General features: G+C 37.2%; 1 protein-coding gene across 12 annotated transcripts in view; it reads right to left on the reverse strand.

Annotated features, from left to right (window-relative positions):
- Positions 1-7,702: 7,702 nt before the first annotated feature.
- The window catches only part of Suco (SUN domain containing ossification factor), a 65,080-nt gene continuing 46,851 nt past the window's right edge, over positions 7,703-25,931 (reverse strand). For 5 of the 12 annotated variants that reach the window (XM_006250166.5, XM_006250164.5, XM_008769658.4 and 2 more), the window contains 7 exons: positions 23,662-24,831; positions 23,063-23,150; positions 17,626-17,730; positions 16,584-16,738; positions 16,066-16,157; positions 11,352-11,407; positions 7,703-9,665 (listed from right to left, as the gene is read on the reverse strand). In XM_006250166.5, the coding sequence (XP_006250228.3) occupies positions 9,222-9,665; positions 11,352-11,407; positions 16,066-16,157; positions 16,584-16,738; positions 17,626-17,730; positions 23,063-23,150; positions 23,662-24,831 (2,110 nt within the window). In that variant the 3' untranslated portion in view covers positions 7,703-9,221. 12 annotated transcript variants of the gene reach the window in all.

A 25,931-nucleotide genomic window follows, 5' to 3' on the forward strand; every position in this document is an offset into this window, starting at 1 on the left:
CACTGGTCCAATACAGAGAACAACTGATCCTGGGACCCAAGCTCAGAGAGTATCACAGAAGAGGGGCCAGAATGCTTATCAGAGCCAGCAGACCAGTCTGCTGTGAGATCACATGTGTTAGAAATGACAGGGGAGCCATACCCAGGTTACCTCAACACTATGGCTGTTATCACCAGGGGGAGAGGTCACAGGACCCCACCCTTAGTCAAAGAACTCTATCAAGTAATGATAGCCTAGAGGAGAATTAGTTGTGTTCATGGATGAATTCCCTGACTGACTGTCCAATTCCAAAAGGTCAGCCTTTAAATCACATACATATAAGCAACATTAAACAGGTTTAACAGTTTATATTTATATATTTATATACATATATGTAACAACAACAAAGAAAAAGATGCCATAAATTTGAAAGGAAATGGGGGTATACAGTATATTTCTGAGTTTGGAACAAAGGGGAGGGGGAAATTATTGTATTTTAATTTTACAAAGTAAAAATAGTTTTTTAAAGTTCCAACATCCAAAAAATTAATACATTTTTAAAAAGTTCCTGAGACTCCAGGAAGACTCTTAAACATGAATCCTTATAGTATCAAAAAGAATACTTTGTATTCTCAAGGTACAATAGCACAAAGGACAGAGTTCCAACCCTAAAGAGGATAAACACACACACACACACACACGCGCGCGCGCGCGCACACACACACACACACACACACACAAAGAGGAAAGTTTGCTATTGATAGCATTCTCAGATTTTTGTATCCAAAATAAACATTTTTTTTCTGAAGACAAAAATGCCAATTCCTCATAAGAGCTTCTGGCAGGGGGGTTATGGACAGTTTAATTGGGCGCTCTCCAATTAACGCTGCCCGAAAGAACAGGGGAAGGCTAGATGCAGTGTGTTGTTAAGTTTGGCTGTTAACTGGATCTAGAATGAACTAAAAGGAAAGCCACCAGGGATTCTGTGATTCTTCATTTCTTGATTAGATTATTTGAAGTAGAAAGGCCCACCCTAAATGTGAATGACACCTTCCAGTGACAAATCAGATAGAAGAGAAATGGAAGCTTGCTTTTTGTCTTCCTGCTTTCTCTCATTTTGGCGAGTTCATCTATTCTGTTACTGCCACTGCTGCATTTCTTCCCAGCAACTTTCCAGAAATCCTCCAAGGTTTTAGGACGATATTTGGACTACTGACATGTCCCACCTCATGGACTATGCAACTATGGGTTCTTGGTCTCTCCAGCGTTAAGTCAGCCATTGTTGGACTACCAGACAGTATCTGGTAAAGCAATCTAATAAATCACACTTTAAAATATAGCTACTCTATTGGTTCTCTTCCCCCAGGAAGCCTAATACAGCAGTACTAAATCCTTGGAGCTGGACAGGAATAAGCTAACGGGCAAGATATGTGTCACCAGTATCTTCTAGAAATAAAGATGATAAAAATCTAGCTTGAGCTTCCTCCCAAAACCCAACAATGTGCATGATAGCCTTCATGTGCATCTTTAAATGCATGCCAGATCCAGAAGCCTGTCTTACCATGGCATCAAGTTAGAACTTTGTTTTCTTCACCCTGCCTTCCCATTCCACTCTACAGATGTCTGTAACTCAACCAACAAAGGGAGAAAAGGAGAACCAATGGTCAAGAGATACTGTGAGCCCCGGCACCCAGGTTCTAACCCATCTCAGCCCTGGCAAGGGAAGAGAATAGCTCAATAAAATGGAATTTACCTTTTATCTAGGACTGGATGCTCTACATGGTAGTTTTGAGACTGTTTTTATAGCTTATAGTACCCATAACAACAGAGTTCTGACCATACATAATACAAAAATGTAGGCAGAATTAGTCCCACTAAGAGGCTGATGACTGCATTTCTAGTTCTCCTTGTTAAACGCACTACTTAAATGTATAATTTCACAAGAAATGGCAGACAAGACATTTTCTACAGGTCCATGCTCCCCTCTGGATCACTCAGAAAAGTCACTTTACCAATTCTCCTAGAAAACTCCAAAGCATCCTTTCATGGAAGTTAGGGTTTACTTCTTTAACATTTATGAAGGTAAGTGGTTTCTGACAGATAGCACTAGTGCAGCATTTTCCCAAGGTATCTATAAAACTACAAATATAAAGACTATGCGTACATGTATGTATATGTACATATATATAATTCACACATGTATAGTTTATATATATGGGGGACATTTATATCTAAACCACATAATATACACGTGTGTATATTTCCCAAAAAAGCTATAAAATGACAAATATAAAAACTATGTATGTATAGTTTATATATAAATTATAAAAATATACATATATACATATTTTATACATATGTACACATATATAGTTTATAAAAGAATTATGAATATAAAAATTATATAGTTTATACATGTGTATATAGTTTATATAAAAACTATTATAAATATATACATAGTTTATATATGTAAACTAGAAACATAAAAACTATATGTATATATTATAGTTTTATAGATATTTGGGGAAATCCTAGACACATACACACACACACACACACACACACACACACACACACAGGAGGGGATGTAAGATGGGACCTTATTGCCATCTAGGTGGGTAAAAACCATGAAACAAGATTATGTAAGGAAAAGACAAAGATTAAAATGTACCCTGTAATTCATGTATTACATGTCCAAGGACTCAGACAGAATACTAGTCAGGAGATAGAAGAGGCATCTTTGTCCTTGTCGTCTGCTTTTTGAAAATTTTTTCAAGTACATTTCTATATGTATTACATAGGGCCTGTCCCAGGAGGTAAGTGGACATGAAGTACACAAGATACTGCACTCTGTAATATATAGCCCGTACAATTAATAGAGATGGAAGCAGAGAAAGGAAGCCTGCAGTAATTCCTGAATAATGAAATTAAAAACAATTACATGTTTCATCGGTTCACAGTCATCAGTTAATATAGGCAGTAAAATAAAGGCATGGCTAGCCGAGGGAAAATGGTAGGCAAGAATAGTGGCTAAAGGCCTGAGAGCTAAACTAAGCCACACTCTTATGAGAAACACATGGTAAATAGTGAAGCCAAACACAATGCAAACAGCCACAGGGACCAGTTCTGGACACACCTTCTCTTGCGCGGTGGAAGTAAGAAATGTGCCTACAACCCACAGAGAAGGAAAAAGCGCTTTAAAATGCAGGTGCAAATTCTGTCCAGGCAAATACTGCCCAGAGCACCAGCACCTTAGTCAACTGTGCCATCGGTACAGCTTGGAAGCTTTCTATGCAAATAGGAAGACAGAGGACGGGAAGAGTTCAAGAGCCTGTAGCAGACAGCTAAAAGTCTACCACAGTCCCTCCCGCTGAATAGAACGCAGTAAGGTAAATTGTTCAAAATGCTTAAATCAAACCTTTCCCTTTTGCCCCTACTATTTAAAATTACGGTAAAAGGTATTAGGGAGAGAAACAGAAGGCTCCTCCCCACCAAGTCTACTTAGTCTGAGGTAATGTCACTGATTTCAGTATTGAAGAATACAAGTGACATTTCATCCCACATTTGAGGTGTTCCAACAGGTGTGCTTTGTTTGCCTGAGTTTTTGAAACTGTGTGTTCCAGATAGTCTAAGACAGCAGACAAAGGCCAGCAGGCTCTCTCAGACATTACATAAGTGTCGCTGAGTTCATGTGTTAACTTTCACATTTGATTTGTTATGAAAAAAATATAGCTTACCCTGGCCAACTAATTCAGAGCCAACACATAATAACAGATTCAAAAGCCAAGTTGATTCCTCAAATAATGTTGGGGATTTGGTACTGAATAATGTATTGTTAAGGAATTCATTTCACAAGACAGAGCGCAGAAAAGGTGCTAGTTTGTTGTTCAAAATATTTTAATAAAATCTACTATGTATTCCAAACTAAGAAAAAACTTTCAGCAAAGCAATTACTATGAAGATGTTTATTGTTTTGCTTTTTGATAGGGTCTTTATATAGTCCAGACTCACCTCAAACTCACAGCAATTCTCAGCCTACCAACTGCTATGATTCTATCATGAGCCACTCTGGCCAATTCAGAATATCCATCTAGTACTAATCGCTATTATTAATTATGGCCATTGTACAATTTCTAACTTATATAAAGTAATGCCCACTAGCACTGCTTAGCACCGTTTGGCAAGTCCCAGTAAACTTGAAATAAAGGTAGAAGGAATATGAAATGGATAAATGTGATATGGGTAAATTTCCTGGAAAAGAATCAACTGAGAAAATGGAATCCCGTAAGGTAAAATGAAGAAATGTTTAAATAAAACATGCCTTTTACCATACTATCAGAAAGTTATTAGAAAATATATTAGAAGTACCCCATTCATAATAGCAACAATATATAAAAGAATGAGAATTGCAAATTACAGCAATCCAAAGAGAATTAGTTTCAAAAAGACTTGAACACTTCAAACACACAAACTTTTCTCTACATATTGATTTTTACATTTAATTAAAACAAAAATTCAAAGGGAAGTCTTAGGAATTTGACAAAATTAATTTCCTAATATAAATATATTCATTTAGATCTACAGACTATCATAAACATTTTTAGTTATAATTATACACCAGTCATTAAGACAGTGAGCACAGAATACATTTTGGGTCAGACAGGCTTGAGAGGTGGTTCAGCAGTTAAGAGCACTTGCAGCTGTCAGAGGACCCAGGTTTGGTTCCCAGCTCTCACACTGCATAGCTTATAACTACCTGTAACTGCAGCACCATAGGACCCAATGCCTCTTCTGGCTTTTGCATATACTCTCATACTATGCCACGCACACACAAACACACACACACACACACACACACACACACACACACACACACACACACAAAGTAAATCTTAAAATCAAAACAAAACCTAATAGACCCTATTCCGCGTAAGAGAATGATCAAAACAAAACAGAAACCTGGGTGGAATTTTCTGTGCAAAGAACCACTTGATACCTGAGCCACACCACACCACACTGGTTGTGTCCAGCTCTGGCTACTAAAGAAGTACAATCATGGATACCATGAAAGCTAAAGAAATGTGGTCTTGGCTGAGTAAACCCAAGCTGTAGAGAAAGGTGGTTATAAATACTAGCTAAGACCATATGACCAGTTCTAGAAATGAGGCTTAAAATTGACAAGTGCTTCTGGTGTATTTTGCTAACAACATGTTGCAATAGATATGTGTTCTGTCCTCAATTTATCATGGGAAGTAACATCAATTAGAATTTCAATGGTTATCATTTAAGATACTAAAATAATTCAAGGGACACTGCCACTTAGTCTAAATTTATAATGCATTTGTGGTTTTATGATAGTGTTATCATGTTAAGTGTAATTATGACTTGGTTAAATATGTCAATGCCTGCAACTGTACATGGAGTAAATAGTTCTATCATATTTAGGTATAATAAATGACCTAGTTATTGTTTTTATTTGGAAATCGATAACCATGACAAAAAGAGGTGACAAGGGGTTTACTTATGATAGCTATTCTTGGTTGTCAACGTGACTACAACCGGAATTAGCCAAAACTCACAAATGGAGGAGCACATGTGTTAGGGATTTTTTGTTTAATTTCAAGTGGGAAGATCCATTTCTAATCTGGATCTTTGAGGTGGGAAGACGTCTTTAAACTAGATCATTTGGGCTGGGAAAACCTACCTCCAATTTGGGCCATGCCTTCTGCTGAAAACCTGTTAGGACATGGAAGAAAAAGGCTTTTGCTCTTTGCCTGTTTGCTTTTCTCACTAGCAAGTCCATTCCTTCACTGGCATTTGGGCCTACTTCTTCAGGACGCCAGTGTATACTGAAGAGCAGCTAAGATATCCAGCTTTGTGGATTGAAGAACTGCTAGACAGCTGGAGAGATGGCTCAGTGATTAAGAGCACTGACTGCTCTTCCAGAGGTCCTGAGTTCAATTCCCAGCAACCACATGGTGGCTCACAACCATCTGTAATGGAATCTGACGCCCTCTCCTGGTATGTCTTAAGATGACAACAGTGTACTTACATATAAGTACAGTGTACTTACATTTAAAAAAGAAAAAAAAAACAAATAAACGAAGAACTGCTAGATTCTTGAACCTTCTATTCATTGTTAGCCATTCTATTCATTCTAGCCATTGTTAGATTAGCTGGCCTTCAGACTGTAAGTCATTCTAAGAAACCCCAAAATACAGAGAGAGATTCATTTAATAAGTTCTGGTACTCTAGAGAACCCTAATAGTCATGTAAGGATGTAAGGTAAATATCTTTATTCTCGGAAAATACATGAATTTATTTAAGGTGGCAGGGTCATGATGTCCTAACATGTTCATCTACCAAATGTGTTATATATACACATACTCCTATATACCTATAATATATACTACATATATATGTACGTATGTATATGTATGCAGACAGATGTGTAAACGTATATAAACTAAAAATATTAACAACTGGTAAATACATGTAATGGTGCACGAGTGTTCAACTTTTCTATAATTCTGAATCTCTCCAATTACCAGGTGAATAAAAGCATTTTTTTATGTCTGTGTTCAAATTGGACACGTGTATTAAACTAAAAATGTCAACGTAAGGCTCAAGCACAGTAACTTGAAATCCAGAATGAAAAGCCGAGGCTGCTGCGGTAAAGATAGGGTGGACAGTGAAAGGTGTAAGGGTGGGGTTTGTGTGTAAGGGAGGGAGAAAACGTGTGTACAAGCTTTGTAAAAGCTAATTCCTCAAGTCATACGCACATGTAAACCTCCATAGATACATTAAGAATCCAAAGAACTGGGCTGAAGAGATGGCTCAGCGGTTAAGAGCACCCGACTGCTCTTCCAGAGGTCCTGAGTTCAATTCCCAGCAACCACATGGTGGCTCACAACCATCTGTAAAGAGATCCGATGCCCTCCTTCTGGTGTGTCTGAAGACAGCTACAGCATACTTATATGTAATAAATGAATAAAAAATTAAAAAAAAAAAGAATCCAAAGAACTGACTTTGCTTGAGTTGAGAAAGTTTTATATCATTCTAGTTTAATATTTTACTTAACACTATAAATAAAATAAGGTTGGCTGCCATGGAATGTTGAAAATCTTTTATTTATATACAGGTTTGAGTATGTCTTACCTGAAACACTTGGGGAAAGTGTTTGAAGACTTTTTGAATTTGTTAATAGTATTTGTTGGTTAGGCATCCTTATTTCCAAAATCTAAAATCCAAAAGTGCTTATCCTCTAAAAAGCAAAATCCTCTAAAAACTGAGCAATAATTAAAAAAACAGGATTTTACAGTCCTCAGATTTTGCTTGTTGTTTTTTAAAAACACAAATTGGCAAGAATCTTCACTCATTAAAGGTTTGAGTTTTTTGTTTTTTAGGTTTTTTTTCCTCTTACATGATGTTATAATCTGGAGGAGAAATAAAACTCGGACTAAAGCTGTAATTCTCTAGGTAGATATGCACTTTACTAAGCATCAGAGCTGTGTGTGGAGAGTGACTATGAGTGAGTGCAGTGCTCTGGTCAAAGAGTAGACTGTGGGTGCCTGAAATGGGAGCAAGGCTGCTGCGTTTAGCCTGAAAGGTGCCAAAAAAAAAAAAAAAACAAACCAAACCGAACCGAACGGAACACCCTAACCTAGGATCAGGAGTTAGTAATACATGTTTTGCTACCTTTAAAGGACAGAAGAGCCAATAATTAATAAAGACAAGTGTTCAGATTTATTTGGAAATTCACAGTTTCTAATGGTACTACAGCTCTGTAGTTACATATTTAAAACCCTCTTTTCACAACACATAGTGACTTCCCACTCTGGCTCTGCTGGCATCTGGACTTCAAGGGCCTGCTGTACCATCAGGCCCTATTGCTCTGAATGGCTAATTGTGCAGACTGGAAGGGGTAAAATTCATTTCCTAAAACGTACTGTTCACCTAAAGCAGCAACTTAAAGAAAAAGGCCTTAAATAAATCACATTACAAACAACACCAAAAAAGGTATTAGACAAATTTAAAAACAATTATTAACAAAAGTGCTCAATAAGTTATAACTTAAATTTTACAACACAAAATGGTCAATTCTCTCAAAAACACATTTCACTTTCACTCATCCCTGTACAATCCACACATCAAGAACTCAATTTACTCAGACAGACACTGCCAATTACTTAAGGGGGGGGGTGGGGGGACAAAAAGTAAATGAAGACAAACGCTGACAACCACATACACACATATCTGCACATTGTAGCCAACAAAAGCAAACACAAAGGAATCATAATCCTACTAGACTTCACCAATTAGACTGAATCAGGCCTGACGTGCTCACTGGCTGGCTGTGACTATGTACAAAGGCAGTGAGTGACTGGACCATGAAAACATGGTCTTGATGATGTGAAAATTTGGAGGATTAGTGTTTACTGTGAACATTTAGAATGCAATGTAAAGAAATCATCACAAATACTTAAGTGTGTTTAAAGGTGAATTTATAATAAATTTGTTTCAAATACCTGTCATTTTCAAGAAAATATCTTACCATTTTACTGAGTTAAAAACTCAGGGAAAAAAGCATAACCCAATCCAACTAAATTAAATAAGACCCAGGGTGAACTCATCACCTTTTATCTGAAAGGCCGTTAGAAACTTCAGCAAGTGTTTATTCCAGTGAGACTACTGAGCGATTCTAAGTTGGAAGTCTTTAGGATCTTTATGCAAATGACCCACGTTGCTGGGCTTCTGGCATGGACCACCTTAAAGCTTTGTAGTGTTGCAGCTTCAAAAACCTAATAAAGTTACAAAACAAATCAACTGACAGAAAAAGTTCTCCCTCCTCTTCCAGTGGCATTATAAATAGACAAAAGGCACATAAATATGGGAAGGTGCAAGAAACGGGAACCAAGCTGAAGGGAGAGGTTTAGGCTTTCATTCCTATCCACCCAAGGAACTGGGCTTCCAAATTACTTTTGTCCCAGTAATTCTCTGTGAAAACACATCTTTATAAAATGTCTATCATCATCCTCATAGGAAGAGATCAGCCTCGTAAAACTGCAGTTCATCAGCAAGATTGACGCAATCCTGTCTACTTTTTTAAAAGGCAAAATAAAAAAAACATAATTTCTGAATACTTTCCCCAATATTTTATCCCTCCCCCTGAACCCTTCAAATACCACAGGCTGTTCTTCAAAGAACAACAAAAAGTCCTCAGTATAAATGTTCAGCTCCTTTTAGATATGTCCCGAGACTGCTGTAACCCCAAATGCTCCCACGGTGATCTCCTTGTTTCCTTTGATTATGTCATGCAGGCTCGGCAATGACCCCGACTTAGTCTGTATAAGAGCTTTTATTAACTTTCCTTGGTCTTGGACTTTAGATCGCCTTCGTTTTAAAGCCCTCTTCTCAGTTTTTGTCTTTTGGGTCTGTCCATTGCACAGACTTGTACAAGCGGAAATGCCACAAAAATAGGACTCTTCTGACTGTGATGAAGTTTCTGAGCTTCCCTCAGACGGAGGGCCCTTGTAAGAAGAGTGATAAACTTCTCCCATACTAGAAAAATCTCTCTGGTTCGTAAAGGGCTTTCTTCCTTTTATATCTCCATTGGCTATAGGGTGCAATGGATCTGCAGGCTTTATTGTCTCAATTTTTTCAGTTTTGTACTTGCAACGTTTCTTCTATAACAGAAATAAAAGCACAGAAATTACTCCTCCTTATTAAGGATTTAAGATGAGAAGTAAAACAAGTATTTCTCTCTCTCTCTCTCTCTCTCTCTCTCTCTCTCTCTCTCTCTCTCTCTCACACACACACACACACACACAAGTGCATACGTGCACACACTTCTGTAAATAGTATGGCTGACATCCCCCTTTGCAAATGCTACTCAACTCAAAGTTTCAATACCTTACAGCAACTTGTGCATACAGTTAGGAAGAGACAGCTAATATCTGAATACCTCTGTGTCAGATGCTATACTGGTTGCTTTTATATTTGTTAACCCTGAGAGGTTTGCCCTTGGCTCCTACATGAAAAAAAAAATTTAGAGATTTGGCTCCCTGTCTAAATTACAAAATAGCAAATATTGAAGTTAGGATTAAAGCCAATGCTATTTTGCACTAATCTGAAATCCTCTTACTACAGACAATTATTGCTAATCAAAATAAGTATTATAAAAATAAATATTATATAATTTGAGGTAAGAAAATCAGACTATAGCCAAGGGGGAAAAACTCTAGGAAGGTACAAAGCAGTGCTTACTATCTAATGGGACACCTAAGTACAGCCTCTGTCTGTGTCCTCATGTTTTGTTTTTTGTTTTGTTTTTTTTTTTTCTTTTTTTTTTTTTTTTTGGAGCTGGGGACCAAACCCAGGGCCTTGCGCTTGCTAGGCAAGCGCTCTACCACTGAGCTAAGTCCCCAACCCCTTGTCCTCATGTTTTAAACAGAGATATCATCGCTGTTTGGTTGTAAAGAGGATTATATGAACAATACTCACACTGTCCCTGGCATGCATGAGAAGAATGACTATCATCCAAGGATCAGCACATTTTTTTTTTCTTTAAAGGGTTGAATAATATTTAAAGCTTTGCAGCCTTGTGAGTGTCTCTTTAATGAATTCTTGGTTTTATTCTGTAATCCTTTAAAAATAGGAATATACTTCTTGGCTATTTCGTACAAAATAGACCACACTTTGATGACTCCTCTAAACATTTATTTATACCTTATCACCACTGAAAATGAACATATGGGAACTGGGAATACAATTCAGCTAGTAAAGTGCTTGTAGCCCCAGGTTTGACCCTGAGTACCGCATAAAACTGGACGGGGGATGTCTGCCTGCAACACCTGTACTCAGAAGGTTCAAACAGAGGCTCAAAGTCATTTCCAGGATGCAGCAAGTTTAGGCATCCTGGCATACATAAGATTTTATCTTGAACAGGGGCAGGGGGTAGGGAGAAGAAAATCAAAACTCTGGTTGGGTAGGATGGCTCCCGTCTATTATCCCAGCCCTCCAAAGACTGAAGCAGGAGGACCAAAGAGTTTGATACCAGTCAGGGCTGCATACTGTAGTCCAGGCAAGCCTAACCTTGTCTCTAAATAACAAAAAGCAGGGCCAGCAAGATGGCTTAGCAGGAAAGGACACTTAGTGCTAAGTACTCACAGGGTAGAGTAGTAACTCCTACAAGTTACCTTTTCTCCACTCACACACTAAATAAATAAAAACATCAACTACTCAAAACAACTAAAAAGAAAAATAAAAAATTAAAATAAAATGTCAAGGAATACGCATTAATGGTTCAGTATTTGTTTTTCATTTACTACCACACAGCTTACAATAGACTTGGGAAAGAAAAAGAATATTACCTTTTTCTCTGGAGAGAACTTGAGGGGTTCTACGATGTACAAATCATTCGGGTCTACTATAAGTAAAGAAAAGGGGTGTAAAATGAAAAGTGGATTATGCTATGACTAAATACCCAAAACAATATTAGTGATTATTACTGAAAGGACGCCAGGTATCAGGATAACTATCATTTCTACACTGAAAATTAGTAAGCCAGATGGTGGGCTCTGAATTTGAGTTTGGTTCAAGTTATTTAAAGATTGGTCATCAACCCTGAAGACAACCAACATTCACAAGTGCACTTCACTTTACATTTTGATGAACAATTATCAATTGAAGGGTCATTCTCTGGGACCAGACTCATTCCCCACCTGAGGAGAGGAATGGCATTACTGGGCAAACCAACACCAAGTCTACACGCAGTCCTGCAGAAGGAATCAGACAGGAGCACTCATGATGTTAGAATCACACACGCCAATGAGAAGAACATAAAGTGACATTTATAGCTCTAATTAACACTATTAACTCTAAAGTACAGAAATAGTTTGAACATGGTACATGTGACCACAAACTCACGAAAAAATATTCTGATGTGACCAGGAAATCAGATCTATAGATTCACAGTGAGTTTTAAAAATTCTTTTACTCAAAAGCACATTTATTTGGAGATCCTACCTTTCCCTCCAATGACAAGAACAGATCTCTTAAAAAGAGCTATTGAACTTCAGCCCTATGCGACTTGTACTATGACAGACTAATTTATCATAAAATAATATACCCAATCAATTACAGCTTGCATTATTACTCTGATCTCAAACATGGGCAATAAAGACACTATATTTAAGTGTGTTGAAATATTAAAAAGCTGGAAAATATCTCGATATACAAAATAAGACTTAAACATCTCCTAGGGACAAAAATTATGCTAAGTAAATTTAAAACTCAATGGATAAATTTAAGAACAGATTAGATATACCTTTAGACTATGTGGCTTAGGAAAAAAACAAGCACTGAAAATAAGGAAGCGAAAGCGGATTGGATTAATAGCATGCACTGCTTCCTCGAGGCCTGAGTTTGTTCCTGGCACTTGTGCTGGCAGCTCAGATTGGAGCTCCAGGGATGAGCTGGCTTCCAAAGGCACTTGCATGTACATTCTCATAGCCACACATATGTGATTTTAAAAGAAAAAGACAAACTTTAAAAGACAAAGAGGATACATGAAGATGTATAATAAATTTATGAAATTTGAGATTTAAGAAATTGAAGAATCTAGATAGGTAATAAACTGTCAGCTACAACTTTCCATTACTTAAAAGACATCTATCTAGAGATCTACAAGAGCCCAACAAATCTAACACAAGATTAAAGAAAAATAAAAATAGTAGTTCAAGGGGCTGGTAGGGTAACACACACCTCTAATGCCAGCAAAGGCAGGTGGATCTCTGAGAACCATGAGACCAGCCTGATCTGACCTACACAGTTGACACAGTCAGTTTCAGAACCAACAGGGCTACAGAGAGAGATCTTGTCTCCAAAAAAAAAAAAAAAAAAGCAATTCAGAGGTTTAGAGATATAATGACATATGAAAGATCTTAGGAAAAAAGATTTAAGACATACCAAATATGTGCAGGCAAATTTAAAAAGAAAAAATATATATATACATATATATATATATTACATACAAGCAACACCTTGTGTTAGAATTAAGCAGAAAAACTAAAATTGAGGTAAAACAACATAAAAATGAATATAAAGAAAACATGTAAATTAAACAGGATAAGCAGGGCTAGAGAGATGGCTCAGTGGTTAAGAGCACTGACTGTTCTTCCAAAGGTCCTGAGTTCAATTCCCAGCAACCACAAGGTGGCTCACAACCATCTGAAATGAGATCTGATACCCCCTTCTGGGGTGTCTGAAGACAGCTACAGTGTACTCATATAAAATAAATAAATCTTAAAAAACAAAACAAAACAGGATAAGCAAAGGCTTTATCTCTGGACATCACAAAAACTTCCTAGATAGGACATAGAAAATACAGATAACGAAACAAAATAGTGAAAACACTATGTGCAGAAAGGAAGAAAAGCTATGTAAATCATGCATTATATTTACTTTTATATGCTAGTATATGTATATTTATATGCTAGTATATGTGTACTTATATGTACGCGTTTACCCATTTATGTACTTGTATAAATATACAAACATGTACATCTATATATGTGTACACACACACAAACACGATTGGAGAAATGCAAATCAAAGTCACAGTAGGCTATCCCACAGACATTAGAATAGCTATCATTAGTAGGAAAAACAAAATCTAACCTGCATTCGGCTATGGAAACAATGCAACACTGTTGCTAAGCTTGTAAAGCAGTACAGTAACTTGGAAAATATGGAGATGGCTCAAAGAAAAACAATACTGTCACATAACCTAGCTATCCCTTTTCAGTTATATATGCAGAAGGACGGACAGTAGGACTGTCAGAGGTGTTTGTACACCCAGGCTCACAGCTATATTACTTAAAACAGCATAGAAGAGACTCGACTTAAATTTCATCAAAAGCTGAACAGAAGGCTGATTGGGAAAATCACCTGCTACCAAGGCTGACTGTGTTTGATTCCTAGGACCCACAAAGTCCATGGCAGAAGGAGAGAAGTGACTCCCAAAGTTGTCTCCTCCCCTCCATGTGCAGCTATTCACACACACACACTATTTTTTTTAATGGAAAAAGAAAATGTGCATTATATGCACAAAACAGACTCAACTTTAAAAAGGAAATCTATTGCACACTATAACATGAATGAACCCTGAAGATGTATAAAATAAAAGATGCACGGAAAGACAAAGACTGCATAATTCCATAGATACAGATTATTTAAAAGTTAAATTCAAAGAAAAAAATACAATAATATTCAGGAGGTGTTAGAGTGGAGAATGAGAGATTTATAGACAATAGACATAGTTTTCAGATTTTCAAGATGAAAATATTCTGAAGATCTGTTTCATAACAATATGAACTTGTTTAACATTACTTAATTGAATTTCATACTAAAAACATGGCTAAAATGATAAAATTTTAAGTTGTTGCTTAAAAAAAGAATCTGACATGGTTCCTTCCTTCTAAGAACTGAAAATAGCAACAAAGTGGGAAAATTTAAGGTAGACAAGAAATCTACTCCAAGAAGAGCTTTAATTTTGAAAGGAAGGAAAGAAGGAAGGAAGGAAGGAAAGAAGGAAGGAAGGAAGGAAGGAAGGAAGGAAGGAGGGAGGGAGAGAATGACAGAATCAGGACTGAAGCCACTTCCTTCTACTTACTGTCCTCCCCTATTGTCCTCAGCTTTCTTTAAAAGCAAGGTCAAGTCAAGATCACATCATTGTCTAAAACAGAAGCAGTTCTATTATCAGGGGGGAGAGTGTATTCTATTTGTCTTTAAAGAGTTAGAGGAAAAATAAAATATATTAGTTCACTTAATTTAAAATAAGAGTAGAATTGATAAAAACAAGAATAATCTCAACATATCTCACAACTATATGAATATACCTCAAAGAAGAAATGCATACACACCAATCAGAATGACTACAAGGCCCAAATTACTAACTGTTTACTAGGATGTATAACACCTGACAAAGCCTGAGGGAAGCACAAAGCTGATGGAGGTGATTCACAGAACACTGTGTGTTGGTGTTCACTGAGGGTGCCACACATGCTATGCTATGACCCAGCATGCCCACTTCCACTTCTATTGGCTGATGCATGCATATCTTAAAGACATGTGGTAGCTGGAATGAAAGCAGTCCGCAGGTAAACATGTTAATGTGCAGCATCTGCACAGTGGAATACTGTACTAGAATTAGAGTAAAAGGCATGGTGACTCACACTAAGTGGATGTGAAAATACGGCCTACACTAGGAGAGGAAAGCACACAGCACAGTTTTTGACGTGCTAGACTGCATTCTACTTTTTAATTAGGACGTGGGTTACCCAGGCATATTGAGTTTGTAAAAATCCTCTAAGTTTAGTAAAGGCATATGGAGTGAAAGCTTACACTAGTGAAACTCAGGAAAGACTATTTGAAGGACATAATAACAGAAACATTTGGCTTAATTACTAAAATCCTAAAGAAAGGGAAAATAGCTAGTAATTTAGAAAGCACCCTTAAATGAAATATATAATTATCTTATTGCTGCTATAAGAATAAATTTTTAAGTTTCTTAATAAACACTAATTACAAAGGAACTAAAATAGGAAAATAGTCACTCAGTATACATCTATTTATCCAAATGTTAACATGTCTTGACTGGAACCCAATTACAAACTCTGGGACTATGAAAGTGCCTCGAAAGTCCTAAACTAGAGATAAAAAAGGGTCCTACCTGCACAAGAAGAGGAGGCAGAAAAGCACAGGATGCTATGAGAGCACATTGAGCATTCAGGTTTTCCATAGCTGTTGAACTTTCTCAAACATCCCTTTCTAAAAAGAAATACTTCTAAACAGGAGCATGTGCAAACAGAACTACTCATTGCTACTCAACACTAAGTCCCCCTCCCCACCCTCTGGGCTTTCACAGGAACAAAGAGTTTTAAAGCATGAAAACGATAAAGTGGCTTTGACTAGCACAAACACAAAGATAACTGGTTCATTTTTCAGTTGCAGATGAAACACAGCATGTATATTACACTTATTCCAGAAGCAGTTTATACACGTAGATCATACATAAAAATCTACCTTCTTTGCCAGTAAACTGCAAAGACTTGGATCTGATGAGGGGAAATGAGGTTCTTCTTTTCAAATTCATGTCATCATAGGAGGAAAAACACCTAATATATTAAGAAAACAACATTGCACGTGAGTATATGGGATCTGACTTACTGTGTAACCTATTTAGATGGATGACTTGAGACCTGCATAACATGTGGAACAAGCCTAAATTAGCACAATTATTGCTAATATAAAACAAATCTTCTCTAAAAATCTAATCTTACAATGTTACTTCTCTTCCACCTTTGAATGCCACATTTGAACATCTTTCTCAACCAAATAATTCAAAGGTTTGATGCATTTATTATCAGTTTCTCTTGATTCAATAGCACTATCACCATGTATGGTTACCATCTTGCTACAAGGATGTTTTTAATATTTTGGCTTCATGTCCCTTTATTTGCTCAGCATTTCTTTGAGAAAAACAAAACAAAATAAAAAAACAGTGGTGAAAAAAGAAGAAAATTGTGTAATGTTAACCTTACCTTTTAGGGCTTGGGTACTGATTACTTTTAGGAAGTTTTGAAGTGTAATCTCCATCAAATTGAGAAGTATTTCGACAACGTTGCATACAGAGCATCAGTCCCAAGACCACACATAGAACCAAAGACATGACAAGGTAACTCTGACGATCTGAAACCTGAAAAGATAAACATAATTTTAACCATAACCTACTTTAAAGAGTAGACAGTGGAACCTAAAATTCAAACAAGTAATTTTAAACAGACAAGGTGCTCTGAAACCCTAAGGGCAGAGCATGCTGCTTGAAAACAAACTATAGACACTTGTTTTTTTTCTGTTTTCTCCCCCATCTAATTCTTCCTTGAAATATAACTGTAATACAGTAAGCGTAGTTAAGCCTTAGACTTAAGCTCCCCACCTACCATTCTGCTGCTATGCACTCTCCTCCTTAGGGATAAGTATGCTAACACAGACTTCCTCACTGTACACAACTGAACTTCTTACCACTCAGTCTCAAATTCAACCTCACGTACCCGATATTTCATTAAGGCTTATTTTTCTACCTCTTTAAATATATACTTAATTCAATTAACCTCCTACTGTTTTCTACTTCTAAAGTCTTAGTTAACTTCACCCAAGTTACTGCAACTGCCTCCCTCCTCCCTTCTTGTTTCTGCTCTTGTCCTTGAACAGACAATTCTCAGCAAGGTAGCAAAAGGAATTTTTCAACATATTAAACATTGTTGAAATGATCCAGATTTCTTTGCTTAGTAATTTCCAATGATTTTCAATGTCCAGAATAAAACTCAAACTAAATTCCTTTTCCAAAAGAATTAACATAATACCTGCCTTATAGCAAGACCAAATCATGAAAACCATGCTTTACAAAACTCAACAACACAGTTCCCAAACAATAAAATAATGCATTTTGGTGTTTTAAAAAAGTTCTATGTAAGTAACAGTTCTGTTTGGTTTAAGCTTTGAGCTATCAAGTTCATATTTATAAGCTTGCCCTTCTGACAACCTTCCTAGGAGCACTGTCTTTCCAGATAATTGAACAATTACCTCCCGTTTTAATTCTGCTACAGTTGCTGACAAGTTTGAAACAATCTGTGTCATGTTGGTCAGTTGTGCCTGCAGCAAGTGGATGGCTTCAGTTTGCCGCTGATCCTAGAACAAAAGATAATTCTTCTTTATATTCCATCTGCACATTAAATTATAAATTTAAGTAAAATGTGTCATTTGGAAAAACCACTAAGGTCTTTCAAAATGTCTTTTTACAAAGACTGTAATGGGGAAATATACAACCTTGATGAAAAGTTTTTTAAAAAATCAGAAAATATATAAGAATCTGAGGGTAACGCAAATCAAAACAGCCCTGAGATTCCACCTCACACCAGTCAGAACGGCTAAGATCAAAAACTCAGGGGACAGCAAATCCTGGCGAGGATGTGGAGAAAGAGGAACACTCCTCCATTGTTGGTGGGATTGCAGACTGGTACAACCACTCTGGAAATCAGTCTGGAGGTTCCTCAGAAAATTGGACATTACACTACCTGAGGATCCAGCTATACCTCTCTTGGGCATATACCCAAAAGATGCTCCAACATACAACAAAGACACATGCTCCACTATGTTCATAGCAGCCTTATTTATAATAGCCAGAAGCTGGAAAGAACCCAGATGCCCTTCAACAGAGGAATGGATACAGAAAATGTGGTACATCTACACAATGGAGTATTACTCAGCTATCAAAAACAATGACTTCATGAAATTCATAGGCAAATGGAATGAACTAGAAAATATCATCCTGAGTGAGGTAACCCAATCACAGAAAAACACACATGGTATGCACTCATTGATAAGTGGATATTAGCCCAAAAGCTCAAATTACCCAAGATACAATCCACAGACCACATGAAGCTCAAGAAGAAGGAAGACCAAAATGTGGATGCTTCACTCCTTCTTAAAAGGGGGAACAAAAATATTCATAGGAGAGGATATGGAGGCAAAGTTTGGAGCAGAGACTGAAGGAATAGCCATTCAGAGTCTGCCCCACATGTGGCCCATATATATACAGCCACCAAAACTAGATAAGATTGATGAAGCTAAGAAGTGCATGCTGACAGGAACCGGATATAGATGTTTCCTTAGAGACACAGCCAGATTATGTCAAATACAGAGGCGAATGCTAGCAGCAAACCACTGAACTGAGAATGGGACCTCCTTTGGGGGAATTAGAGGAAGGATTGAGAGCTGAAGGAGCTTGCAATGATGGGGAGGTGAACACCCTTATAGAAGAGGGGGAGGGGGCTTATGGACAGGAAGCTGGGGAAGGGAATAACATTTGAATTGTAAATAAAGAAATAACCAATTAAAAAAAAATCTGGGATTGTGCTAAATCCTCCCCTCAAAAGGAACTATTCTGCCACTTCCTGCCAGGATGTTAATAGAAGCTAATGAACTGCTTTTAAATTTAGTACTAAACTATTGTATCACCTGATATATACATGATGCTTCTCTGACCAAGTGTTTTCAAAGCAAGCAGACAACAGAAAAACATGCTGAAACTTTTCTGAAGTTAGTTTCTGGTATAAGGTATTTTAATATAAAAAATTATAATCTTTCCTTTCATAGCAAAATACAATGGAATGCAGGAAGTCATACCCATGTCATCTAATGGATGCTACATTACTACCAATGAAAAGAAGGCTACCAAAGCCACTTCATTGCGTATTAGGCAAATGGTACTAAAATTTGAGTCTACTAATAAATCAAAGGAAGAAAGAAAAAGGAAGAAATCCGAGAACTTGAAAACTCTAACTTAAGACCTGATAGAAACTGCATAACACTTTATTATTCTAGCTCTAAGATCAAAAAAGAACTGAGTGTAAGGGAAGAAGGGTATATAAAACTAACAATGGGGTTTATTACTGAAAACTGTTAGTTCTAATATAGTTTACCTTTTAAAAATACTAAGTTAATGATTTATTAAATCACTTCTTTTGAAAGCCAACTCATAAACAACACTAATCTGCCTGTGACAGTTAAAAACAACTAAAGAAAATCTTAAACTGGTTGACACTCTTAATGCATTTGTCAAAATTACAAGAACATGAAAAGTACGTATATAGGTCTTTGAGACATCAGATTCAGATACTATATATAAAGCAGAGAGAAAATAAAGGTGATATCAGTTTAAAGCTCAAAATATTTTTTGATTATAATAGAACACACATCATATTTAAAAGTGTAATACTGGAATTTTTTTTCGTTAAGACTAAGGAGTGAACTTATTACTAGCCATATTGTTATCATCTGGACAAGCAATAAATAAACAGAAAAAGATGGAATGATCAAAGAGAAGTAAAGATGTTCTTTCTATAATCAACAAGAGTATACTACAGAGAAAACCCACAAAACATTTTGCAGTTTTATCAAGTTGTAGAAAGGTTGTATACACACAATGCAATATTCAATGTTTAAATATTTTTCTAGATATGACATCAATAGCTAGATAACTTCCCAAGCATTGACATCATATCCAAGTTCCATCATTAGCTATCAGAGAAAAATGGAAATGAGCATTACTTTTGCTACTAATATTTTACAAAATCAACAAATATTACCATCAAGAGTAACATGTAAATCAGATGAGCCATTATGCAGAATAGCATTAAATTACTCTAAAAGTTAAAACAGGCTTTTCATATCACCCAGCAATTTTAATACTGGGTATGTAGTCAAAGGAGATAAAACAATATCCAGTATTTATGGCAGAATTATTCACAATAGATAATAAATTATGTCATCAATTCCTATGCCTTTCAGTGAAGGAATGGACAAGAACCAAAAAACGGTGGTACATTTACGCAATGGATACTATTCTGCCATTTAAAAAAAAAAAAAAGAATAAAATGTTGCTGCTTGGAGCAATGTGGACCAATATGAAGGCTATTACTTCAAGTGAAATGAACACACACAGACACGGACCATATATTCTCAGCCATTTGCAAAAAAACTATTAAGTCAATCTATGAAGGACAGCAAGGTGAAAAGATGGAAAGAAGTTCAACAAGAGGCACCACAGTAGCGTACAACAACGTTATCTTCTACTTCTCTAGTACAGTGGAAAACTACTGGTTAAAACTCTTCCGTTGCTAGTGGGATTGCAAACTGGAAATTAATCTGGCAGTTGCTCAGAAAATTGGAAACAGTTCTACCTGAAGACCTAGCTATACCACTCCTGGGAATATACCCAAAAGATGCCCCACCTGCCACAAGGACACATGCTCCACTATGTTCACAGCAGCCTTATTCATAATAGCCAGAAGCTGGAAAAAAAGTCCAGATGTCCCTCAACTGAGTAATGTGTAAAGAAAATGTGGTTCATTTACACAGTGGCATACTATTCAGCTATTAAGAATGAGGACGTCGGGGGGGGGGGGGGGGGGTTGGGGATTTACCTCAGTGGTAGAGCGCTTGCCTAGGAAGCGCAAGGCCCTGGGTTCGGTCCCCAGCTCCGAAAAAAAGAACCAAAAAAAAAAAAAAAAAAAAAGAATGAGGACGTCGGGGTTGCAGAGATGGCTCAGTGGTTAAGAGCACTGACTGCTCTTCCGGAGATCCTGAGTTCAATTCCCAGCAACCACATAGTGGCTCATAACCATCTGTTATGGGATCTGATGCCCTCTTCTGGTATGTCTGAAGACAGCTACAGTGTACTCATACACATAAAATAAATAAATTTTAAAAAAAAGAATGAGGATGTTATAAATTTTGCAGGCAAATGGATGGAACTAGAAAATATCATCCTGAGTAAAGTAACCTAGACCCAAAAGGATATGCATGGTATATATTCACAGATAAGTGGATTATTAGTCAAAAAGCACAGAAAACCTAGGATAAAACCCACAGACCATAAGAAGTGTAACAAGTAAAAAGGCCCAAGAGAGGATGCTTCAATCCCAATAGAACGGGAAAGAAAATAATCACGGAAGCAAAGGAAGGGACCTGGGTGGGACAGGAGGGAGGGAAGGGAAAAGGGGGCAGGATCAGGTATGGGGGAGGAGGGCAGAAGAGAAGCCCAGAGGGTCAGGAGAATGAATGGAAATATGCAGCCTAGGGGGGTAGGAGGTGGGAACCCTCTAGAAAGTACCAGAGACCAGGAGGTGAGAGACTCTCAGGACTCAAATGGGGATGATCTTAGCCAAAATGCCCAACAATGGGGAGAGGGAACTTGAAGAGGTCACCTCCAGTAGATAGACAGGGCCTCAAGTGGAGGGATGAAGTTACTAAGTCAAAATGTCTGACCTGGAACTGTTCCTGTTTAAAAGAACTGCAGGAACAAAACTGGAGAAGAGACTAAAGACAGGAGCCTAGCATGGCTGTCCTCTGAGAGCCCCAACCAGCAGCTGACTGAGACAGATGTGGATACTTATACCCAACCATTAGACTGAAGTCGGAAGCCCCTATGGTTGAATTAGGGGAAGGACTGAAGAAAGTGAAGAGAAGGGTGACAGCATAAGAAGACTAACAGTCTCAACTAACCTGGAACCCTGGGAGACCAGAGACCGAGCCAGCAACCAGGCAGCTTACATGAGCTGACTTGAGGCCCCAGCACATATATACGAGAGGACTGCCTGGTCTGGCCTCAGAGGGAGAAAAATGTACCTAATCCACAAAAGAGAGGGGAGGCCTTGTTGGGGAAAATGAAGGGAGGTAAGAGGGAGGGGGAGTTAGGATGGGGAACTGTGGAAGGGGGACTGGAAGGGGAGTAAAGACTGGAATAGAAATAAATAAATAAATTTTTAAAAAAAAAATCCAGTAACATCAAAAAAGTGTCCAAACAGAGGTCCCATAAGGGAAGGATTATCAGGCTGATAGAGGCATTAATATTTAAGTAGGAAGATACAGGTTGGCATAAAAGGGACACCAGGGAAACGAGAAGCTGGTTAGGCTGTTAAAACACTAGGAAATACATAGGCTAGCACTCTACAAATCTGATGAGAAAACTAGAGAAAACTACCAATAATTACATAAAAAATAGTAACTGCAGACATACTTCTGTGAGTAACTACAGAGAGAAGAAATAATTGTATTCCACAAAAGAATACGTGTGTACTCATGCATAAAAATACTTATATAGTTACCATAAAGTAAATATTAAATATTCACACAAAACAAACCACCATCTATTTTAAATGTATGAAATGGGTATACTTGATATTGGAGAAGCTACATTTCAGCACTATCTAAAAAATATGTAAAATATCCTTAAAATTACATTATCTAAGTAATAAGTGTCATTAAAAAAGAATTTTGTTGTAGTCTTCGCTGATTAACAAAATCAGAAATAAGAAAAAATAAAATTGATTTTTATTATCATCTAAAAAATGTATGATATACTTGAAATCAGAGTATAGTATTAATTACAATATATCCCACAAAGATGAGTATCATGTAGCAGTGTGAAAAGTACATGGACAATAAAGAAGAAACCAACCTGCTCTTCTGCTATCCGTGAAGTATTCTGAAGCTTAACTATTGTTTTATTGAAAGCCTTTTGCATTTCTTCCATTTGTTTTCGGTACCTACAAAGTAAGAATTGCTTTCAATCCACTTTCTCATTCATTACATACTGGAAAAATAATTCTGATTTTGAAATTAAAAAATCTGCTTTTTCTTAAAATGACCTACCTATTCAGGACTGAGCAATAGGGCAACACATACAAAAGGTATAACCAACAGATCCTGAACATCAAGAAAAATGAAGCTGGACATGCTAGCACAGGCCTATAGTCCCAGGTAAGATGCTGACAAGGAGATCACATAAGTACAAGAGTTCATAGCTAATCACAGCAACATGGTAAGAACATAAACATTATAAAGGAGAAAACAAGGCACAGAAAATTCATTACCCCAGTGATAATTGCATGACACTAAGTATTTACAAAAACAGAAAAGATAATTCTGGGAAGCTTTGAACATCGTTTAAATGGTTTTCCCTCATTTTCTAGTTAAAACTGTTTCTTACATCATCACAATGTCTTTACAGATCATACTCAGCTGCTAAACTTATTGTGCAAAATGGGTTGTGCTTACCTTTGACTAAGCTCCTCCAGATAACGACCACTGAGAGACATGTTAACTTCTAAGGCTTTAATACGATTATTAAGTCTCATAAATACTGACTCCTTCTGATTTGATCCATGTACAAGGTTTCCATTACCATATCCCAGATCTGTAGAATTTTGTAGTTCAGCATAGAAATCTGTAGCTGTCCTCTGTAACCCTCTTAAAAGGGCATCGTCTGGAGACTGCTCATCCTCTTTCACTTCAGGCAATGAAGGATCTGTAACGGGCGTCACTACGTGCTTTAGTGTATCAGCTAAACTAGGTTTGGTTTCCATGCCTTCACTCTCAGGCACAGCGGCTGTGTTTATAGGGGGTGGTGCTACTGTTTCAGGGAACTTGGTTTCAGGGAACTTGGTGACCACGTGTGTGGAGACTATGTCTTCTTTCACAGTACCGTCCATTACCTCGTTAACTTTACTTGTTTCATAAATAACAGAGAGCTTCGCAACAGAACTAAAGCTCTCAGGCTTTTTTTCTGTTTCGTCATCAAACTCGACAGAACTCTCTTGGGGCATGACTTGCGATGGTTTATGTCCTCCCTCAGATTTAACAGACTCAGATCCTTCTACTGTAGACAGTGAATCCATTTCTGGAGTAACGTCTAAGGGAAGGGACTGAGAAAGAGTTTGAGGGTAGCTTGGTTCAAGTTCAACTGTATCCACTGTGTGATTCCTCACATGAGCCTGGTGCACACTACTTAAATCATCCAGAGCCACAGTCTCCAATTCTCTTTCCATGTCCTCCTTATCCACATCTCCACTGGGAGGCTGCAGTACTGAAACTTCTACTGAGTCTACAGGAGGGAGTAACGATGGCTGAGGTGACACATCTTTTCCTTTACTCACAGTTCTGCTGTGTTGTCGATAAAGAGCGATTCTAACTGAGCACCATTTATATAAGTACTCCGAAAAACTAGAAATACAACAAATTGAAGTCAGTTCACTACAAAGTATTTGTGTCTCAGACTCAAACCAGGATGAGGACTCATCCTCCTGTTCGCCGCTGCCCAGAAGGGTCACTGTAGATGGGCTTGCTTCCTCCTCTTCCTCCTGAACCAGCTGTACAATCGGACTCTCCTTTGGAGGATCTGAGGTTGGTGGTTCTGTATCATGTGTATGGACTTCCTTGATTATATATCTAGAAATATATATACGTGATTACATATCGCTTAAGGTAGAAATCTAATGTTAAAGTAAGCTTAAGGAAAATGTATTAAGCACAACATAAAGATCGGGATTATGGAAGAAACGCAGAGTATAAAGCTGTACACAAATATGTTTGATCAGTTTTCCCCATAAGAGAACACTTTTCTGTTTTATATAGAGTACGTAAGTCTGAAATAGCAGCACAAAGTCCACTTACCAAGTAACCAACCAAATAACTCAAACCACTGTATTTTACATCAAATCTGTGAATACATCTCTTCCCTGTACGTACATTGTACCATTGTTTCCATAACATTTACTAACTCATTACAAGTCTTACCACGACTCTCTCAGATTAGAAATTAAAGATGCCCAAGAGCTACAACTAGAACCCCGGATTCCTGGTATCTGCAGAAGACAGCTGGAGTTCTAAAGGATCTTTCTGTAGATGCTGTGAGGATGGCAGACTACCTACTTAACATCATCTGAGCTAGTTTTCTTATTAAGCGACAAATGCCTGACTACTTTAATATGAGTAACAAATTTGAATTATCTTTATATGCAAAATTTCCTATTTAAAAAATTACTACCAAAAAATGTTTCCGAGTCAAGCCATTTGCCACAACGACAAAAGCAAAGTCAAAGAGCATCGAAGTGGATTTTCCTTTTTGCTGAAAACAAAATAAAAACCAATTAAGTTATGCTTCTTTAACAGAAAGCTAACTATAGCCACAGAGATCCATTTAGAACCTAATTATCTTTCTTAAATATTCAAATGGCATGTCAACAACTAGTTACAGAACAAACTGTGATAGTAAAAAGGAGTAATGTCTGAAGAACGAAAAGAGAAAATAAACATCTGGTGAATATGAAGTTACATACTGTTGTACATACTCTAGTCTGTTATGGTTAAAATACCCTTAGGAAAAGAAAGTGACTACTTTTTATAAATCTATTACTAATTTTGAATATGGAGTCCTGCATTTTTGTTACCTTACCAAATGACTGCTATATAATCATTTTAAAAACTTAAATAAATAAACTTTAAGTAAAAGTTACTCAATGATTTTTGCCAATGTGATGTAATGTGCC

The sequence above is a fragment of the Rattus norvegicus genome, chromosome 13 (assembly GCF_036323735.1).
Source record: "Rattus norvegicus strain BN/NHsdMcwi chromosome 13, GRCr8, whole genome shotgun sequence".
Lineage (NCBI taxonomy): Eukaryota > Metazoa > Chordata > Mammalia > Rodentia > Muridae > Rattus > Rattus norvegicus.